The 18630-nt window shown below is 39.1% G+C and overlaps 1 protein-coding gene across 1 annotated transcript in view; it reads right to left on the bottom strand.

Annotated features, from left to right (window-relative positions):
* Positions 1-599: 599 nt before the first annotated feature.
* The window catches only part of CUL5 (cullin 5), a 102871-nt gene continuing 84840 nt past the window's right edge, over positions 600-18630 (bottom strand). The window contains 6 exon segments of the mRNA XM_010360851.2: positions 600-4186; positions 9543-9666; positions 10273-10391; positions 12867-13028; positions 13533-13708; positions 14009-14132. Coding sequence (XP_010359153.1) covers positions 3992-4186; positions 9543-9666; positions 10273-10391; positions 12867-13028; positions 13533-13708; positions 14009-14132 — 900 coding nt within the window. The 3' untranslated portion in view covers positions 600-3991.

Here is an 18630-nt window from a genome sequence, read left to right as displayed (position 1 = left end):
CCCAGGCTGGAGTGCAGTAGCACAATCTTGGCTCACTGCAAGCTCTGCCTCCCGGGTGATTCTGCCTTAGCCTTCCCAGGCGTGCGCCACTATGCCTGGCTAATTTTTGTATTTTTAGTAGAGACGGGGTTTCACCATGTTTGCCAGGCTGGTCTCGAACTCCTGACTTCAGGTGATCCATCCACCTTGGCCTCCCAAAGTGCTGGGATTACAGGCGTGAGTCACGATGCCTGGCCCATTTTTTACTTTTATCTGCTATAAAATTTGAATTTTGTTATGACAAAGCCTATCTAAGTTGATGGATATATTAATCATTTTCAGGTTGGAGTTTTTTTTTTTTTTTTTTTTTTTTTTTTTTTACCTCTTCCAGGCATATAGCCACATGCTATCATCAGTGGAAAAGCTACATTCCTGACTGCTCTCATTTTGAATTAGAATTTGAAGTCTAATATAAATAAATGGATTACTTTTCATATTTCTGATTAAAATAAGGCTGGCTGAGATTTATTAATTTACCTTGAAATTTAAAAATATACCTACTATAAAAATTTTAATTAAACTCTTTGAAGCTATTTTATAGTAGAACATCAACATTTTCTGGATAGGTAAAAGCTTTTATATTACATTTTTATTTTGCAAGAAAATAAATTATACAACTTAAAAAATAAAATCCAAAAATTAAGCAGTTCATCAAAATATTTCAGCCTACTGCATACAGAAACTGCTACTACTTAAAATTGTACAGCATTATCATCTCAGTATGTAGTGGCACACATTCAAAATCGTATAGACCATATGAGGATAGATTACAACTTAGAAACTAAAATAAATTTGTTCAACACTCCAGACAACATACAGTGTAGATGACAGGAAAGCTCTCATGTAATGTTTATTTCACAAACATGACCTTGAAAGAATTTATAAGACACCATCCCAGTCATTTACATGAGAATAGAAAAACCAGCTTGAGTTTAAGATAGCAAATCTTTCTGTAAAACTAGCAAATCTTTCACCCAGACTGAAGTGTTAAAATTTGCCCTTTGAGCAGTGAGATACCTTACTGCAAGTAATGCAAAATACTTTTTAAACTACTCAGGTCATATTTTCTATTAAATTTAATAAAAAGTAAAACAAAGAAAGCTAACATTTCATTTTTGGAAGGTTTAACATTTATGCACAAAATAAGAGCGAGAGACTTAAATTAAAAAGTTGACAGAACTCAGGGACCCCTCCAATAAATGTAAAAATTGGAAGACTTCAGAATTTATTTCAAGATCCTCATTTAATCATTGGAATAGTAATATTCTAATAGTTATCTCATTGTGACTATCAAAATTGTTCTATATTTTCACTTCCTTAACTTTGTCTTATGTCTACTTACTGTGGCAATGAGATGGCAACACAAGTTAACATTTTCCAGATGGAATGTCTCTGTCTTTGAACTAGAAGATGGGTATTCAGAGCTTAAGATAGCCTCCGAAGTGTCTTATTGCTATACCACTAATTTTTAATAATTAAATGTATTTTTTTTTTTTTTTTGGAGAGGGAGGCTGGATTTTCTTTTCCCTTAACTGCAGGTTTTATCCCTGCTCGGCACCAATTTTAAGTGCACACTGGAGAGAAGAGACCTGAATAAAGGATGCCAACTGTGATTCCAGACCTTTACAAACTGCTGATAAGATTTTTTTTTTTTTTTTTAATTTGCAGATCTGTTGTTAAAGAAAACTGAACAATGGCATAGGCACCTTGTCAACTAAATGGTTTTCATCAACACCAAAAAGTAGTTAAACTTTTGTATACATAACCAAAAAAAAAAAACTGTACGTTTACAGTATTTGCTGCTGTTCATTCCCAGCAATTAGGACATACAATTAGGACATAATTGGCTATTAAAAATTTATAAAATTTAAAAACTTTGCTATGAATTTAGTGTTACCCACTTTTGCATTAAATTCACCTTCATAAATCAAAACATCATGACTCTCATTCTTAAATTAAACGACCCAAAATTAGAAGTTCCAAAAAAGTTCTAAGAACAATTATGGTTTAAAACAACAAATCTAAATTTTTTAAATGGACTACAATTTTTCCTCCTATTGTTTCCTCCTTTGGCATTCTTGTATTGGGACAAGCAAATACGCCAATGCTGAATTATCTGTTAAACATAAGGGCCACAATTACTACAAAATTATTTCTTCTAAATTTCAAATATACCCATTATGAACAGTCACCTAATTAGAGAAAACTGTGAGCACTAATTTTAGTTTAATTCTTCACAATATGCTCAGTCTAATAATTGACATTTGCTACCTTAAAGATGAAGTGTAAAATTTTAAACAAAATTCCAATTTCCTATGAATTTCAGAACAGGCATTTGACTATACTCAGCAAAACTCTAAATGTTTTAAATTGCTTTCCTTCCATTCAGCAGGCAGTTCACAAAGCCTCTTGGGATGGGGACAGATCCATGAAATGCTCTTGAAAGCACTCCACTGTAACATAATACTGTATGTCTTTCTGTATTCCATTTCCTGCTATCTTCAAAAACCATACTTTAAAAATATTACTTAACATCAAACAAGATATAAAATAATTTGCAAGAAAATTTGAAACGTGCACCACAATGAATAAAAACCCAAGTTGAGCCATTCTTTCCCCAAGGGGGATAATTTTCTCTTTTAAGTTGTTCACGTCCTCAAGTCCTAAAATTTCCACTACTCTGGGTCTTCAGTTGCCAGCAACTAGTTAAGTTGCTACTTTGGATAGACTGAAAGGAACATGGTAAATGTTGCCTTCTGATGATTTAAAAAATGTTTATTTTTAAAATATATAAATATATATGTACATATATTTGGCAAGTTTACTGCTTGTATTAAGAGTGCAACAATTTTGCTTCTGTTTTTCAGGTCTTATGTTGTGGTTTTTCTCTTACCCCTAGGTGACTGATTCAAACCTGAGGCTACAAATCCCTAATCATGAGACCTTAAAATACCAAAATACTTCTATGCTACAGATTAAGAGATCAGTTACATAACTATATCAGAACAGAAGATTTCTGTGGTGTTTTTAATAAATTGAGATATGGCATAATAAATATTAGGTATATAAATATCAAGTGTGTTAGTAAACACACAGTATGTTTAGTAAACACACTTAATATTTTTGTTTTGCTATTTTGACTCTGCAATCATAATGACCTACCTATCTCCATAAATTTTTTTAAACAATTGAAGCAACAATTAATATAAGCTTCACTTTTCAAAACAAGCTCTCCAGCCATATTAAAAAAACAAAACAAAACAAAAAAACAACTCCTTATCATTGAACAACTAAAATAGCAGTCTCCTGTTTAAAGAAAACCAACATTTGAAAGTTGAAAATATTTAATACCATTTTTAGGTCACCATTAAAATCCAGTTATTATACTGAGCAATGTTTGAACAATTTGATACTATTAAATACTTAACTTCTCACCTACATCTGCCCTTTCCCAATGTTGCACTGACCAGCTCACTCTTTTCATCAAAAGAAACCAAGAGTGCTATTTCTAGTTTTAATTGCATTTTTTAAAAACAAAAGATAACAGCATTTTTCAGTGCATGAATATCTGAAGATCCTTCCTTGTGCAAGTACATTTTTTAAGAGAGGAAAAAAGAGAAAAAAGCAACAAGAACCCCGCCCTTATCCTTCCCAACTGTATTTCTCCTGGTGGGTACAAATCAAATTCACTTTTAAAAGTTGATAATGGGCTCTTCATGAATGCAAGTTTCTCCACAAAACAGCATGCTGTTAAGAGTGTGCAACATGAAGGGAATGCCATCATGCTAACTAATGTGATTGGCAAAATATAGTTGTTCTTGTAAGGTAAGGCAGAGATTTTAATATTTATGTAATCAAAGTCCAAATAAACCTTTCTCCAGCACAAACTTTACAACTTTCTGCCCAAGCACTCCAAAATTTGGGTTCTAAATATTGTCCATGATATTCAAAATTATGCCATATATATGAAAGTGTTGATATCAGACTCATCTCTTCTGATGTATTTGTGCTCTATTAGCCACTCTATTTGCTCTTTTATCATTTTCTTTTGTGGCAAGAACATGTTTTTCAAAATTTCTACTAATTCAGTCTGCAGCTGAGCATTACTAATTTTCTTTCTCATTTTCATTATTTGTATGATAGCTTCCTAAAAGAAAAAATAAAAATAAAAGTGCATTAATATATGAAATTTATTTTAAGTACAACAAACTGAAAAATGACTTTTTATGCACATTCATCCTCTACCCAACATCTACCCAAATGAATAACAATCACTAGGGGATTAATCTTGAGACCAGTATCTTTTACTTCACAAATAAAAACATCTTTTTTTTTTTATTACCCATAAAAGAAAATCTGCCTACTGGGGTGGGGAGCTAGGGGAGGGATAGCATGAGGAGAAACACCTCATGTAGATGACAGGTTGATGGGTGCAGCAAACCACTATGACACGTGTATCATACACGTGTAACAAAGCTACACATTCTGCACGTGTATCCCAGAACTTAAAGTATGTATTTTTTAAAAATCTGATAATAGATATTTTGAAAAATAAGGAAAAGCAAAATTACCTCTGCTGCAAGAAAACTACACCTAATGTTTTAATATTATTTCCTTCAATTTCTTTTTTCCCATACCATTCACATTCTTAAAAGTCATCTTACCTGTGAAAACAATATGTATATAACCTGGTATCATGTTAAACGTTAATTAAAATACAACAAACTCCTTACACCGAATTTTTCCCTTGTATTCAGTTATTTCTTTGTGTAGTAGTACAGGTCAGTTGGAGTCTGTTTTAAAAGTCATTAAGTAGTATTCTTTATATATTTACCAGATTAATTCATTATATTTGCTACAAATATTATCTTCAGTTTATACTGACTCAATTAAATGTTTTTAAGGTTTTTTTTTCCTTCTCTTTAAATACAGAGACAAAGTTTTGCTGTGTTGGCCAGGTTAGTCTTGAACCCCCAGCCTCAAATAACCCCCTGCCCTAGTCTCCCAAAGTGCTAGGATTACAGGTGTTAGCCACAATGCCCAGTAGTTTTTAAGTTTCTAAAGAAATAAATCTTTTTCATCTAGGTCATTTTATCAAAATTTTTCTTGAAGATTTCCTTAATTACTGTTAAGTTTACAATAAGAGTTATTAGAAAATCATTAAATATTCTTTTCTCTTTTACCTTTTCCAGCACAAGCGCTCTCTTTACCCAACAAAAGGCATCTGTATGCTGGGTGTGGTGGCTCGTGTGTGATATCCTAGCACTTTGGGAGTTTGCTGTGGGTGGATTGCTTGAGTCCAGGAGTTTGAGACCAGCCTGGGCAACATGGCGAAACCCCATCTCTATAAAAAATACAAAAGTTAGCCGGGCATGGTGGCATGTGTCTGTGGTCCCAGCTATTCAGGAGGCTGAAGAAAGAGGATTGCTTGAGCCTGGGAGGTGGAGGTTGCAGTAAGCTGAGATCACACCACTGCACTCCAGCCCGAGACCCTGTCTCCAAAACAAAAGGCATCTATCTCTTAGCACAAATTAGAGTTTGTTGTAAAAGAAATGTCAAAATAGAAAAAGAAGTAACATTTGCTTTTAACATTTAAAAACATAATTTTGCTGCAAATCAACAGACTTGGGAGTCAGGCACTATTCAGTAAGAGAAAAATTCCTTCAACTTCCCCTGTACAGATACGATAACCAGCCGGGGAGGGCGGCTCATGCCTGTAATCCCAGCAATTTGGGAAGTTGAGGGGGGGCGGATTGTTTGAGTTGTGGAGTTTGAGACCAGCCTGGGCAACATGGCAAAACCCCATCTCTACAAAATATACAAAAAGTATTAGCCGGGCATGGTGACATGCACCTGTGGTCCCAGCTACTCAGGGGGCTGAGGCAGGATCGCTTGAGCCTGGAAGGCAGAGGTTGCAGTGAGCTGAGATTGCACCACTGCACTCCAGCCTGGGTGACAGAGTGAGACCCTGTCTCAAAAAAACAGAAAAACAGGCCAGGCGTGTTGGCTCACGCCTGTAATCCCAGCACTTTAGGAGGCCAAGGCAAGTGGATCACGAAGTCAGGAGTTCAAGACCAGCCTGGCCAACATGGTGAAACCCGTCTCTACTAAAAATACAAAAAATAGCTTGGCGTGGTGTCGAGCACCTCTAATCCCAGCTACTCGGGAGTCTGAGGCAGAAGAATTGTTTGAACCTGGGAGGCGGAGGTTGTAGTGAGCCAAGATCGTGCCATTCCACTCCAGCCTGGGCAACAGGGCGAGACCCCGTCTCAAAAAACAAAACAAAAATAAATAAAAGATATGATGACCCCCTTCACTGACACCAGAAGGTCAAGTGAATTCCTCTCACCCTGGATGGTATTCAGATACCAGACTCCTGATCATCATAAATTGGGGTTTATGTCAGGGGTTCAGAAGGAAAGTATGTTCCTTCAGGCACTTGAAGATTACAGGAACCCAGAGGAAAAGCAGAGGCATTTGTAAACGTCCCAATTTCTCCTTAGGTAGAGGTGAAGGTGGTAGTTAGATAACCTAAGGGGAAAACAGAGCAGAGGGACACTGGCCCTGGTCCCCATTTGATATGCTGGAGGTCACTTAAAGAGTAGCATAGTATGATGGAAATAATCTGCACTTCTGACTCTCCCTCAGTTCCCACGTGTGACAGCAAGAGTTTCGAGCTAATGGACCTGCCACAGGGCCTTTAATGACAGGGCAAGGTGATCCTGCCATTATTCTGCAGAGAATAATGACACTGTGCCATGTAGGCCAAGGAGCCACACAGAAGATGTAGTGGAGTCTCAGAGCCTTCAAGAGCTCAGTAAGAGCAGGGGGAAGACAGCAAGGAAGAGGCCATAGGGTCCTTAGTAACTAGAAAAAGAATGAACCATAAATTCATCTGCTATAGACAACAGCAGCAGTTACCAACAGAAAGCCAAATTCCCAAAGATGATAAACTACTTCACAGCTGCCAAAACCAACAATCCAGGACACTGTCATAACTACAAAGATATGACACTCCCTTCACTGTCATTACCGGTCAAGCAAATCCCTCTCAACCTCAATATACCCAGATGCCACCTATGCAAATAGCAATCATTGGGGATGAGTGGAGTAGGATCAGGAGGAAATAAAGTCTGAGCATTACCTAAAGACAGCTTAGATTACTGGATTGTACATAATTATGGGTCACATTAAGACAAAGGGACCTCAATTTCTCTGCACATCTTATAGTATCAATACACCCGCTTATACATTTCAACTCTTTTTTTATTTTATTTTTTTAGATGGAGTCTTGCTCTGTCGTCAGGTTGGAGTGCAGTGGTGCGATCTCGGCTCACTGCAACCTCTGCCTCCCGGGTTCAGGAGATTCCACTCCCTCAGCCTCCTGGGTAGCCGGGACTACAGGCATGTACCACCATGCCTGGCTAATTTTTTGTATTTTAGTAGAGACGGGGTTTCATCATGTTGGTCAGGATGGTCTCGATCTCCTGGCCTCGTGATCCGCCTGCCTCAGCCTCCCAAAGCATTGGGATTACAGGCGTGAGCCACTGTGCCTGGCCAATTTTTCTTTTTTTTTGAGACAGGGTCTCACTCTGTCACCCAGGCTGGAGTGCAGTGGTGCAATCTCAGCTCACTGCAACCTCTGCCTTCCAGGCTCAAGCAATTCTCCTGCCTCAGCTCCTTGAGTAGCTGGGACCACAGGCACATGCCACCATGCCTGGCTATGTTCACACCATGCCCGGTTATGTTCACACAGGTATATATATTTATCACAACTCACTGAAAATTATACTTTGAAAGATACATTCCATTGTGTCTAAATTACAACTAAAAATTGTAGCAACAAAAAAGAGCTCAACCTTTCTATTTATTCAACTCTCCTAAATTTCCCAGTAAAGGGCCACTCTCTTCATACAGCTCCTACACAGTAGTTTTTTTGTTTTTTTGTTTTTTTTTTTTTGAGATGGAGTCTCGCTCTGTCGCCCAGGCTGGAGTGCAGTGGCCGGATCTCGCTCATTGCAAGCTCCGCCTCCTGGGTTTACGCCATTCTCCTGCCTCAGCCTCCCGAGTAGCTGGGACTACAGGTGCCCGCCACCTCGCCCGGCTAGTTTTTTTTTTTTTTTTTTAGTAGAGACGGGGTTTCACCATGTTAGCCAGGATGGTCTCAATCTCCTGACCTCGTGATCCGCCCGTCTCGGCCTCCCAAAGTGCTGGGATTACAGGCTTGAGCCACCGTGCCCGGCTAGTTTTTTAAAAATGTGTACGAATTTTTCTTATTTTCCTTTTATTTACTGCTACATAGAAATGCAAGTGGTTTTTATTCATCTTTTCTCTGCTACATTATCGTATTACATGATCTATAGGTAATAAGCATTTTTAATCTTTTCGTCTTCTTACAAATTTTAAAAAGTACAGTGGGCTGGGCATAGTGGCTCACACTTGTAATCCCAGCACTTTGGGAGGCCAAGGCAGGCATATCGCTTGAGCCTAGGAGTTCAAGACCAGCCTGGGCAACATGGCGAAACCCTGTCTCCACTAAAAATACAAACTAGCTGAGTGTGGTGGTGTATGCCTGTGGTCCCAGCTAATCAGGAGGCAGAGGTGGGAAACTCCTTGGAGCCCAGGGAGTTGAGGCTGCAGTGGGTTGAGATGGTGCCACTGCACTCTAGCCTGGGCAACAGATTGAGACCCTGTCTCAAAAAACAAACAAACAAAAAACAGAAAAAAAAAGTACACTGGCCAAAAGTTTCAAACAGTATTAAATGAAAATAGTAAAAGTTGAAAGATTTGGTTTTAAAAGGACTGTTTCTAAAGTTAAAACAATCATGCATAGGTGTTACTTATTACATTCAGAAGATCTTAATCCTAGTTTTAAACTTTTTTTTTTTTTTTGAGACGGAGTCTCGCTCTGTCGCCCAGGCTGGAGCGCAGTGGCCGGATCTCAGCTCACTGCAAGCTCCGCCTCCTGGGTTTACGTCATTCTCCTGCCTCAGCCTCCCGAGTAGCTGGGACTACAGGCGCCCACCACCTCGCCCGGCTAGTTTTTTGTATTTTTTTTAGTAGAGACGGGGTTTCACCGTGTTAGCCAGGATGGTCTCGATCTCCCGACCTCGTGATCCGCCCGTCTCGGCCTCCCAAAGTGCTGGGATTACAGGCTTGAGCCACCGCGCCTGGCCTTAAACTATTTTTAAAAGAATAAATGAATATTAGAGAACGTTTTTGGTTCTAAGTAAGTTTCCCAATTTCACATTATAATGCAATATGACACTGGAATTCATATTCCAAATGGAATGGAAATTTTAATACCTTTTTAAAAAATTGACTGAGAAAAGATCTCACTTTGTTGCCCAAGAGATCCTCCTGTCTCAGCCTCCCAAAGTGTTGGGATTACGTGCGTGAGCCACCGCACTTGGCCCCTACATGCTTTTAAATTCAAAATTTAAAAAACAAAAAAAAAACTATGGTTTTTTTTAAACTTCAGACATTCTGTCAATATTACAAACCTGGGTTCTTAGTATTCGTAGTTGAACTATTCCTTCATTCTCTTCTTCTCTCATCCTTTCTGTAGTGAGCTGCAAACGTCCAATCAAGTTGATTTTGCCCCTTTTCTGAACCTTTGCATTTTTTCTACAAAAAGAATTGAATCAAATATTTTATGGCGAAAAACACTTTAAAAATCCTATTATAGCAACAATGTATGAGAGAAAAGATTTTAAAATATTCCAAAAATATCAGAACTGTTTAAAGGAAAAATGACAACCTACATATTGCTTTAAAACAAACTCTATTTTCCTTAAACATGATAACTAACCTGTTAATAAAATGAGTGATTATGTTCTCTGTAAAAACAAAGTTAATATTTCATATTGCCACGAAAGTGACAAATTGAAGACATATGGGTTATGCCTAACCGGGTCTTGACAAAAACAAACAAACAAACAAACAAAAAGCTTTGTCTGAATAAAGTTGCTTTATAGCACAAAAGGATATCAACCTGAAAGACAAAATGCAACATAGTATAATGTCAGAGACCAAAAATGTATCAATGAAAAATATAGTAAAGAAGTAAACATCTGATTAATATTTTCCATAAACAACTAAATGATGTAAGCTTAGAGTGATGACAGTATATAGTTATGTTTTAAATATAATGTAAGGAAAGTAATTATTTTGCAAAAAACAAAGTGCTAAAATTCAAACAAGGTGTTATTTTAGATCAACTAACAAGCTTACATTAAACTGAACTCCTGGTTCACTGAGAAGAGGGTACCTTCTGTAAAGTCTTTGGGTGAGTTGACTTGAGGTTCATACAATAAAACTTGCCGTTTGAGTTTTGGGAAAGCTACTAAAGACTACGAAGAATAAGGAGAAAACAATTAGCATCTATAAACAGTATGGAATACTAAGATCAATTCTCCCACATAATCAACATAGGCAAGAAAAAGATTACAAACACCAACTTAAAATGTTTGGTACTTCCATGAGTATAATATTTGAATGCATAATGAGGAAAGAGAGGAGGTGAAAAGAGTTGGTTATGAGAAAGCAATAAATGCTGTCTTTACAATAAGACAAGAAACTGGGACTGGTCACGCACGACCATAGTAGACACCATCTGCCAGTTATATACCAGCTATTTCCTCCATAGGTAATAATTAATTTTGGAACTTCAGGCCAAGTGCAGTGGCTCACACCTGTAACTCCAGCACTTTGGGAAGCTGAGGCAGGCAGATGACTTGAGCTCAGGAGTTTGAAACCAGCCTGGGCAACACGGCGAAACCCCATCTCTACTGAAAATACAAAAATTAGCCAGGCGTGGGGCATGCCCCCGTAGTTCCAGCTACTAGGGGGACTGAGGTGGGAGGATCGCTTGAATCTGGGAGGTGGAGGTTGTAGTGAGCTGAGATTGTGCCACTGAACTCCAACCTGGATGACAATGCAAGCCTGTCTCAAAAAAAAAAAAAAATTGGAACTTTAAGAAGTCTATGGAGTAGAAATAAAATGTAGTTGTGAGCAGGGGGATAATGAGTACAATCTACAAGTCCTCAAACAGACCAAAGTTTTCTTTTAGATTTTTGGTCATCATAAAACCTCTGAACACATTCTCAGTATAAAAATTAAGTATATTTCTGAGGTACGGTGGCTCAGGCCTTTAATCCCAGCACTTTGGCCGGGCGCGGTGGCTCATGCCTGTAATCCCAGCTCTCAGGGAGGCAGAGGCGGGAGGATAGCTTGAGCCCAGGAGTTCGAGACCTGCCTGGGTAATATAGTGAGACCCCGTTCTCCACAAAAAGGAAAAAAAAAAAAACAGAAAAAAAAGACAAATCCCAGCACTTTGGGAGGCTGAGGCGGGCAAATTACCTGAGGTCAGGAGTTTGAGACTAGCCTGACCAACATGGTGAAACCCCATCTCTACTAAAAATATATAATTAGCTGGATGTAGGGGCACATCCCTGTAATTCCAGCTACTTGGGAGGCCGATACTGGAGAGTTGCTTAAACCTGGGAGGCGGAGGTTGCAGTGAGCTGACATTGCGCCATTGCACTCCAGCCTGAGTGACAAGAGCGAACCTGTCTCAAAACAAACAAACAAAAAAAACAAACCAAAAGTACATAGCTGGTCACATTCCTCACAGGTAAAACTTAAATACCAACTCAATCTTTCTCTTTTTTTTTTTTTTTTTTTTTTTTTTGAGGCGGAGTCTCGCTCTGTCGCCCGGACTGGAGTACAGTGGCCAGATCTCAGCTCACTGCAAGCTCCGCCTCCCGGGCTTACGCCATTCTCCTGCCTCAGCCTCCCGAGTAGCTGGGACTACAGGCGCCTGCCACCTCGCCCGGCTAGTTTTTGTATTTTTAGTAGAGACGGGGTTTCACCGTGTTAGCCAGGATGGTCTTGATCTCCTGACCTCGTGATCCACCCGTCTCGGCCTCCCAAAGTGCTGGGATTACAGGCTTGAGCCACTGCGCCCGGCCAATCTTTCTCTTTTTTAAAAAAAAAATTTTTTTGAGATGGGTCTCACCATGTTGCCCAGGCTGGAGTGCAGTGGCATGATTGTGGCTCACTGCATCCTCCTGGGCTCAAGCAATCCTCCCACTTCAGCCTTCCAAGTGGCTGGGGATACAGCCACCAAGCTGGCTAATTTTTTTTTTTTTTTTTAGAGATGGGATTGCACTATGTTGCCTAGCTAGTTGCAAACTCCTCAGTTCAAGCAATCCTCTCCTCCCACCTTGGCCTCCCACAGTGCTGGGATCACAGCCATGAGCCACTGCTCCTGGCCTCTCCTTTTTTTTGAAGCACTTTTTTCTGCCTTGTTAACCCGCCTACTGGCAATTTATTTTTTTCATAAATATCTCATTAGTATGTGGCGATGTATATATATAATAATATACATAATTATATATATACATATATAATATATATATATATATTTTTCAGACGGAGTCTGACTCTGTTGCCTGGGCTGGAGTGTAGTGGCACAATCTCGGCTCACTGCAACTTTTGCCTCCTGAATTCAAGCGATTCTCCTGCCTCAGCCTCCCAAGTAGCTGGGATTACAGGCGCGTGCCACCACATCCAGCTAATTTTTGTATTTTTAGTAGAGATGGGGTTTCACTAGGCTGGTCTTGAACTCCTGACCTCAAGTGATCTGCCCACCTCAGCCTCCCAAAGTGCTGGGATTACAGGCGTGATCCACTGTGCCCGGCCTCTATTTTTCATGATAAGACCTTTTGAAACTGTTATGAATTTAATAATATATTACAAGCCAAGCATATATTTCCTGCTACATGAGAGGATACAATCTTAAAAACAAAAAAACATAAACCAACCCATAAAGTCCTTCTAAGTTCAGCATCAGGGAGTTCAGTTGCAAGTTTAAGATTTTCAAAGCTGATTTTCTCTCTGGGTCTTTGGTTCCATGCAAACAACACAGCGAGCTGAAACGTGGTTACCTCCAAATCATACTGACCAACTTCATTCTTAAATGTTATCTACAATAGATAAAATAGATTTTTAATAAATAAGAATCTATAACATGAATTTATATATGAAAAAGGCTGCTGTCTTCCAATATCCACTCTTGCTTTCACAGTAATAAACATTTTAGAAGACATTAATGACTGCCCAGAATACATGCTTATCTCCCAGCTTTCCATGTAACAAAATGTGGCCATGAGACTGAGTACTGGCCAATGTGATGCAAATGGAAATGACAGAGGAAACTTCTAGAAGTTGTCCCTAATGAAAGGTATAAGCTACCCTCACCTTTTGCTTTCTGTTGCCAGGAAGACAGAGATAGCTGGGATCATGTTGAATTCTGAGGACAAGGGCAGAAGCCTATGTCCCTAACAACTTCATGAAAAAATTTCACTATTTCTGCTCAAACTTTTACACGAGAGAGGTGAAAATCTATTTTGTGTAAGCAATTCTTCTGTGGAGTCCTGCTACTTTCATCCAAACTGAAAGCTGAAGTAACAGACACACTATCTACTTACAATTCCATTTGACATGAGATGATGCCAATGTAATTTTCTACCACTATGGTTTTTTTTGTAGAATTCTTCTACTTCTGGTATCAGGTCCTCCAGTTCAGTAGGAAGTGAGACAAAGACTTTCTCAGAACTTCTTGACCAGGCACCAGCATTCAGAATTTTTATATTAACTGAATCAGCTATAGAAAACAAGATCAGGAATATAAAGTAAATTATCTTAATGGATAAAATTCAAAATAAATACAGGGTAACTTTGGGTGAAAAATCAGTAAGACTATAAAGATTTTGTTAAAAGTGTCCTTTTGTTTTGAAATAAAGATCTGTAAATCTAACACACTGCTTTGATAGCTGTCTCCATGGAAATGGACTTCATAACATCTTTCGATCTATTACTGCTGAGGTTTATTTTTAATTTACTGGAAAACAAAGATATTCTTTTTTCTAAGTTTAAAAATATATATGTAATTATAAAATAATACCTGGTAATGCCAATTTATTATTTTTGTGCATTTCCTTAAAAGCTTGGTTCAAATCTTCAGATACTTTTATGTCCTGAAACATTCTAGCAAGCTTGTTCACATAATCCGCTGGCATACCAACTTCCTATAAAAATCAAAGACGGAAGAGGTAATAAATACATAATCTGATATACTACTGGGAAAAATTTTAATGAAAAAACTAAGTCTTAGATGTTTTAATACAAAATTTTTCTCTTATTTATTAGAATTTTATTGTCTAATACCTATGAAATTTGCTCTTAGAAACAAAATATGGTATTACAAGGGGTCCCTGCTTTGTGCAATTTTAGTATGTATGAATTTCAGTTACCACAGTGCAGTTACATAATACCAATTCCCCAAGAACAAAGCTCAACTTTCAGTTGACATCATATAATAAATGTAACTGCATAAAGTAAAAACTTTATTTCTAACTCTTCGATCCACAAATGACAAAAATAACAGTGACTAATCATAATATGTCTTTCAAAATCAATTAGTTGGCATGGTGTGTAATCCTAGCACTTTGGGAGGCTGAGGCAGGATCACTTGAAGCCAGGATTTTAAGACCAGCCTGGGCAACACAGTGAGACCCCATCACTACAAAAATTTTTTAAAAGTTAGCAGGATATGGTGGCATACTGCCGATAGTCCCAGCTACTCGGAAAGCTGGGGTGGGTGGACTGCTTGAGCCCAGGAGTTTGAGCTCTGATTGTGTTACTGCACTCCAGCCTGGGCAACAGAAGAAGATCCTGTTTCTTACAAAAATAAAATAAATACATTTTTAAAAAATGTGAACGCAATCTATCAGTCATTTGTTTATTCAGTTAAACCACAGAGAGCAAAGTGTGCAGTTTCGTTGTATCCTTGGCTTCCAGTAATAAACCCACATGACAACTTACAAAAAAGAATAATCAAACAACATAACTGGCACACAAAAATAATAAAAGTAAACTGAGGAAATGAAAAGTGATAATGCTGGAAATGAAAGTAAAATAGAACAAAAATGGAGTTACAGAAGAAAGCTGACTGTGGTTGTCAGGCTGATAATGCCAGTGTTGAGGAACTTAGTGAAGGCAAATTATCAACAAAAAAGATAAAAGTGGTGAGTGACAAAAAAGATAAGATACCTAAGAGGAAGTGATCCTGGCAAAAATGCTATAAAGGAATTTGCAGTATTTCATGACACTGAAAGCCCAAAAGATAAAATGCTAGATGATCTAAATTACAGGGGGTATGACAACTCTCCAAGGCAAAGAAAAGATGCTTACTCTGTCAAGTTACACAAGAAGGTAAGAGCTATTCAAACTACTCTTTTTTTCTTTTTTTTTTGAGGCAGAGTCTCGCTCTGTCGCCCAGGCTGGAGTGCAGTGGCACGATCTTGGCTCACTGTAAGCTCCGCCTCCCGGGTTCACGCCATTCTCCTGCCTCAGCCTCCCGAGTAGCTGGGACTACAGGCGCCCGCCACTACGCTGGCTAATTTTTTTATATTTTTAGTAGAGACAGGGTTTCACCGTGTTAGCCAGGATGGTCTCGATCTCCTGATCTCGTGATCCGCCCGCCTTGGCCTCCCAAAGTGCTGGGATTACAGGCATGAGCCACCGTGCCCGGCCTCAAACTACTCTTTATTAACAGCTTTACTGAGTCAGATAATTTATCATAAAATTTACCCTTTTAAAGTATACAATTTGGTCGGGCTCACACCTGTAATCCCAGCACTCTGGGAGGCCGAGGTGGGTGGATCACCTGAGGTCAGGAGGTTGAGACCAGTCTGGCCAACATGGTGAAACCCATCTTTACTAAAAATAGAAAAATTAGCCGGGCTTGGTGGCACACGCCTGTAATCCCAGCTACTCAGGAAGCTAAGGCAGGAAAATTGCTTGAACCCGGGTGGCCGAAGTTGCAGTGAGCCGATATCACACCATTGCACTCCAGCCTGGGCAACAAAGTGAGACTCTGTCTCAAAAAAAATTAAAATTAAAATTAAATAAAGTACACGATTTAATAAAGTTTAGCATATTCCCAGAGGTGTGCAACTATCACCACTATCTAATTTTAGAACATTTCCATCACCCCAAAAAGAAACCCCATACTATTTACAGTCACTCCTCATTTCCCCTCCTGGCCCCAACTCCTGCAAGTCACTAATTTACTGTCTGTGTCTGTGGATTTGCTTATTCTGGACACTTCGTATTACTGGAATCATATGATATGGTCTTTGGGATTGGCTTCTTTCGCTTAGCATTATGTTTTCAAAGTTCATCTAATATTGTAGCATGTATTGGTACTTCATTCCTTTTTATCACAAAAAATATTCTAGTCTATGGATAAATCACATTTTATTCATTAGCTCACTGACATTTTGGGGTGTTTCCACTTTCTGACTATTATTAGTAATCTTGCCATGAATATTTGTTTACAAGTTTTTACATGAAATATATGTTTTCATTTCTCTTCAAATGAATTACCTAAGAGCGAAATTGCTGGGTCAACTCTGTTTAACATTTTAAGGAACTGCCCAACAGTTTTCCAAAGTGGCTGCACCATCTTATATCCCCACTAGCAACTTACGAAGGTTCCAATTTCTCCTCTTCCTTACTAACATTTGTTATTGTCTGTCTTTATTTTAGCTACCCCAGTGGGAATAAAGTAGTACCACTTTGTGTTTTTTTGTTTGTTTGTTTTTGAGAAAGGGTTCACTCTGTTGCCCAGGCTGCAGTGCAGTGGCACAATCTCAGCTCATTACAACTTTGAACCTCTGGGCTCAAGCGATCATCCCATCTCAGCCTCCCGAGTAGCTAGAACTATAGGCACACATCACCATGCCTAGCTAATTTCTGTATTTTCTGTAGAGATTGGGTATTGTTATGTTGCCCAGGGTGGTTTCTAACTCCTGGCTTCATGCGATCCTCCCACCCCAGCCTTCCAAAGTATTTGGGATAAGCGGGAGCCACCAAGTCCAGCCTCTCCTTGCATTTCACTAATGACTAATGATGTTGAGTGTCTTTGCATGCACTTACTGGCCATTTGTGTATCTTCTGTGAAGAGACGTCAATTTGAAACCTTTGCCTGCTTTTAATTATTTGTCTTGTGTGTGTGTGTGAGTGAGGGACACAGGACCTGACCCTGTTGCTCAGGCAGGAGTACAGTGGTATGATCTCCGTTCACTGTAACCTCCACCTCACAGGCTCAGGCGTCCTCCCACCTCAGCCTCCCAAGGAGCTGGGACTAAGGTGTCACCATGCCCAGCTAATTTTTGTATTTTTTGTAGAGATGGGGTTTCACCACGTCGCCCAGGCTTGTCTCCAACTCTGAGCACAAGCCATCTGCCCCCTCACCCCAGCCTCCCAAAGTGCTGGGATTACAGGTGTGAGCCACCATGCCTGGCCTTATTTGTCATTTTACTGTTGGGTCTTGGTATTTTTTTTTTAACAAAGAAATAACGTAGGCCAGGCGTGGTGGGTCATGCCTATAATCTCAGTACTTTGGGAGGCTGAGGCAGGAGGATCACCTGAGCCCAGGAGTTCAAGACCAGCCTGGCCAAAACGCAAAACCCCGTCTCTACTAAAAATACAAAAATTAGCCAGGTGTCATGGCGCAAGCCTGTAGTCCCAGCTACTTAGGAGGTTGAGACAGGAGAATTGCTTGAATCTGGGAGATGGAGGTTTCAGTGAGTCAAGATGGCACCACTGCAATCCAGCCTGGGCAACAGAGCAAGACTCTGTCTCCAAATAAAAAAAAAAAAGAAAGAAAGAAATAATTTAACTCTAAAGGTTTCTCGTAGTAAATATGTATTAGTTTTGCTATTTTTCCCTTTTTCCTATATATTTATAAGTGACAGTAAGAGTTTTGAGTCTTTTGACAGTAGTTTTTAAAAGTCACAGAATTATCATTCATTTTCCTACTAAGCAGTTTCAGTTAGCACAGTCATTTTTACTATCCTACAGTGCCATGCAAACGGCTATCTATAAGTTAAAATATCTGTAGGTCTCTCTCGTGTGTGCTCGCTCGCACTCTCTCTCTTTCCATATATATATATATATATATGGAGAGAGATACATACACAGAAATGAAAGACATTTACTTTAATAATTAAAACAAAAAAAACTCAAAAACTTTTATATTGGAATTTAGTTATAATCAGCATTGATTCCCTAAATAGGCCATCATTTAAAGGTTCTTTTTGCTATACAGAAGTATTTGTTATTTATAAACATCTCTAAAGTTAAGCATTCATTCCTGAAAATACCTTAAAGATATAATAGTCTACTTATTTATTTATTTATTTATTTACTGAGATGGAGTCTCGCTCTGTCACCCAGGCTGGAGTGCAGTGGCACAATCTCGGCTCACTGAAAGCTCCACCCCCTGGGTTCACACCATTATCCTGCCTCAGCCTCCCGAATAGCTGGGACTACAGGCACCTGTCACCACGCCTGGTTAATTTTTTTGTATTTTTAGTAGAGATGGGGTTTCACTATGTTAGCCAGGATCGTCTCGATCTCCTGACCTCGTGATCCACCCGCCTCGGCCTCCCAGATGTTGGGATTACAGGCGTGAGCCACCATGCCTGGCCCCTGTAGTCTATTTATTAATAAGGTCAG

Source organism: Rhinopithecus roxellana, chromosome 15 (genome assembly GCF_007565055.1).
Source record: "Rhinopithecus roxellana isolate Shanxi Qingling chromosome 15, ASM756505v1, whole genome shotgun sequence".
NCBI classification, from domain to species: Eukaryota; Metazoa; Chordata; class Mammalia; order Primates; family Cercopithecidae; genus Rhinopithecus; species Rhinopithecus roxellana.
The sequence above is the reverse complement of the archived record's forward strand: the minus strand, read 5'-3'. Positions and strand labels throughout refer to the sequence as shown.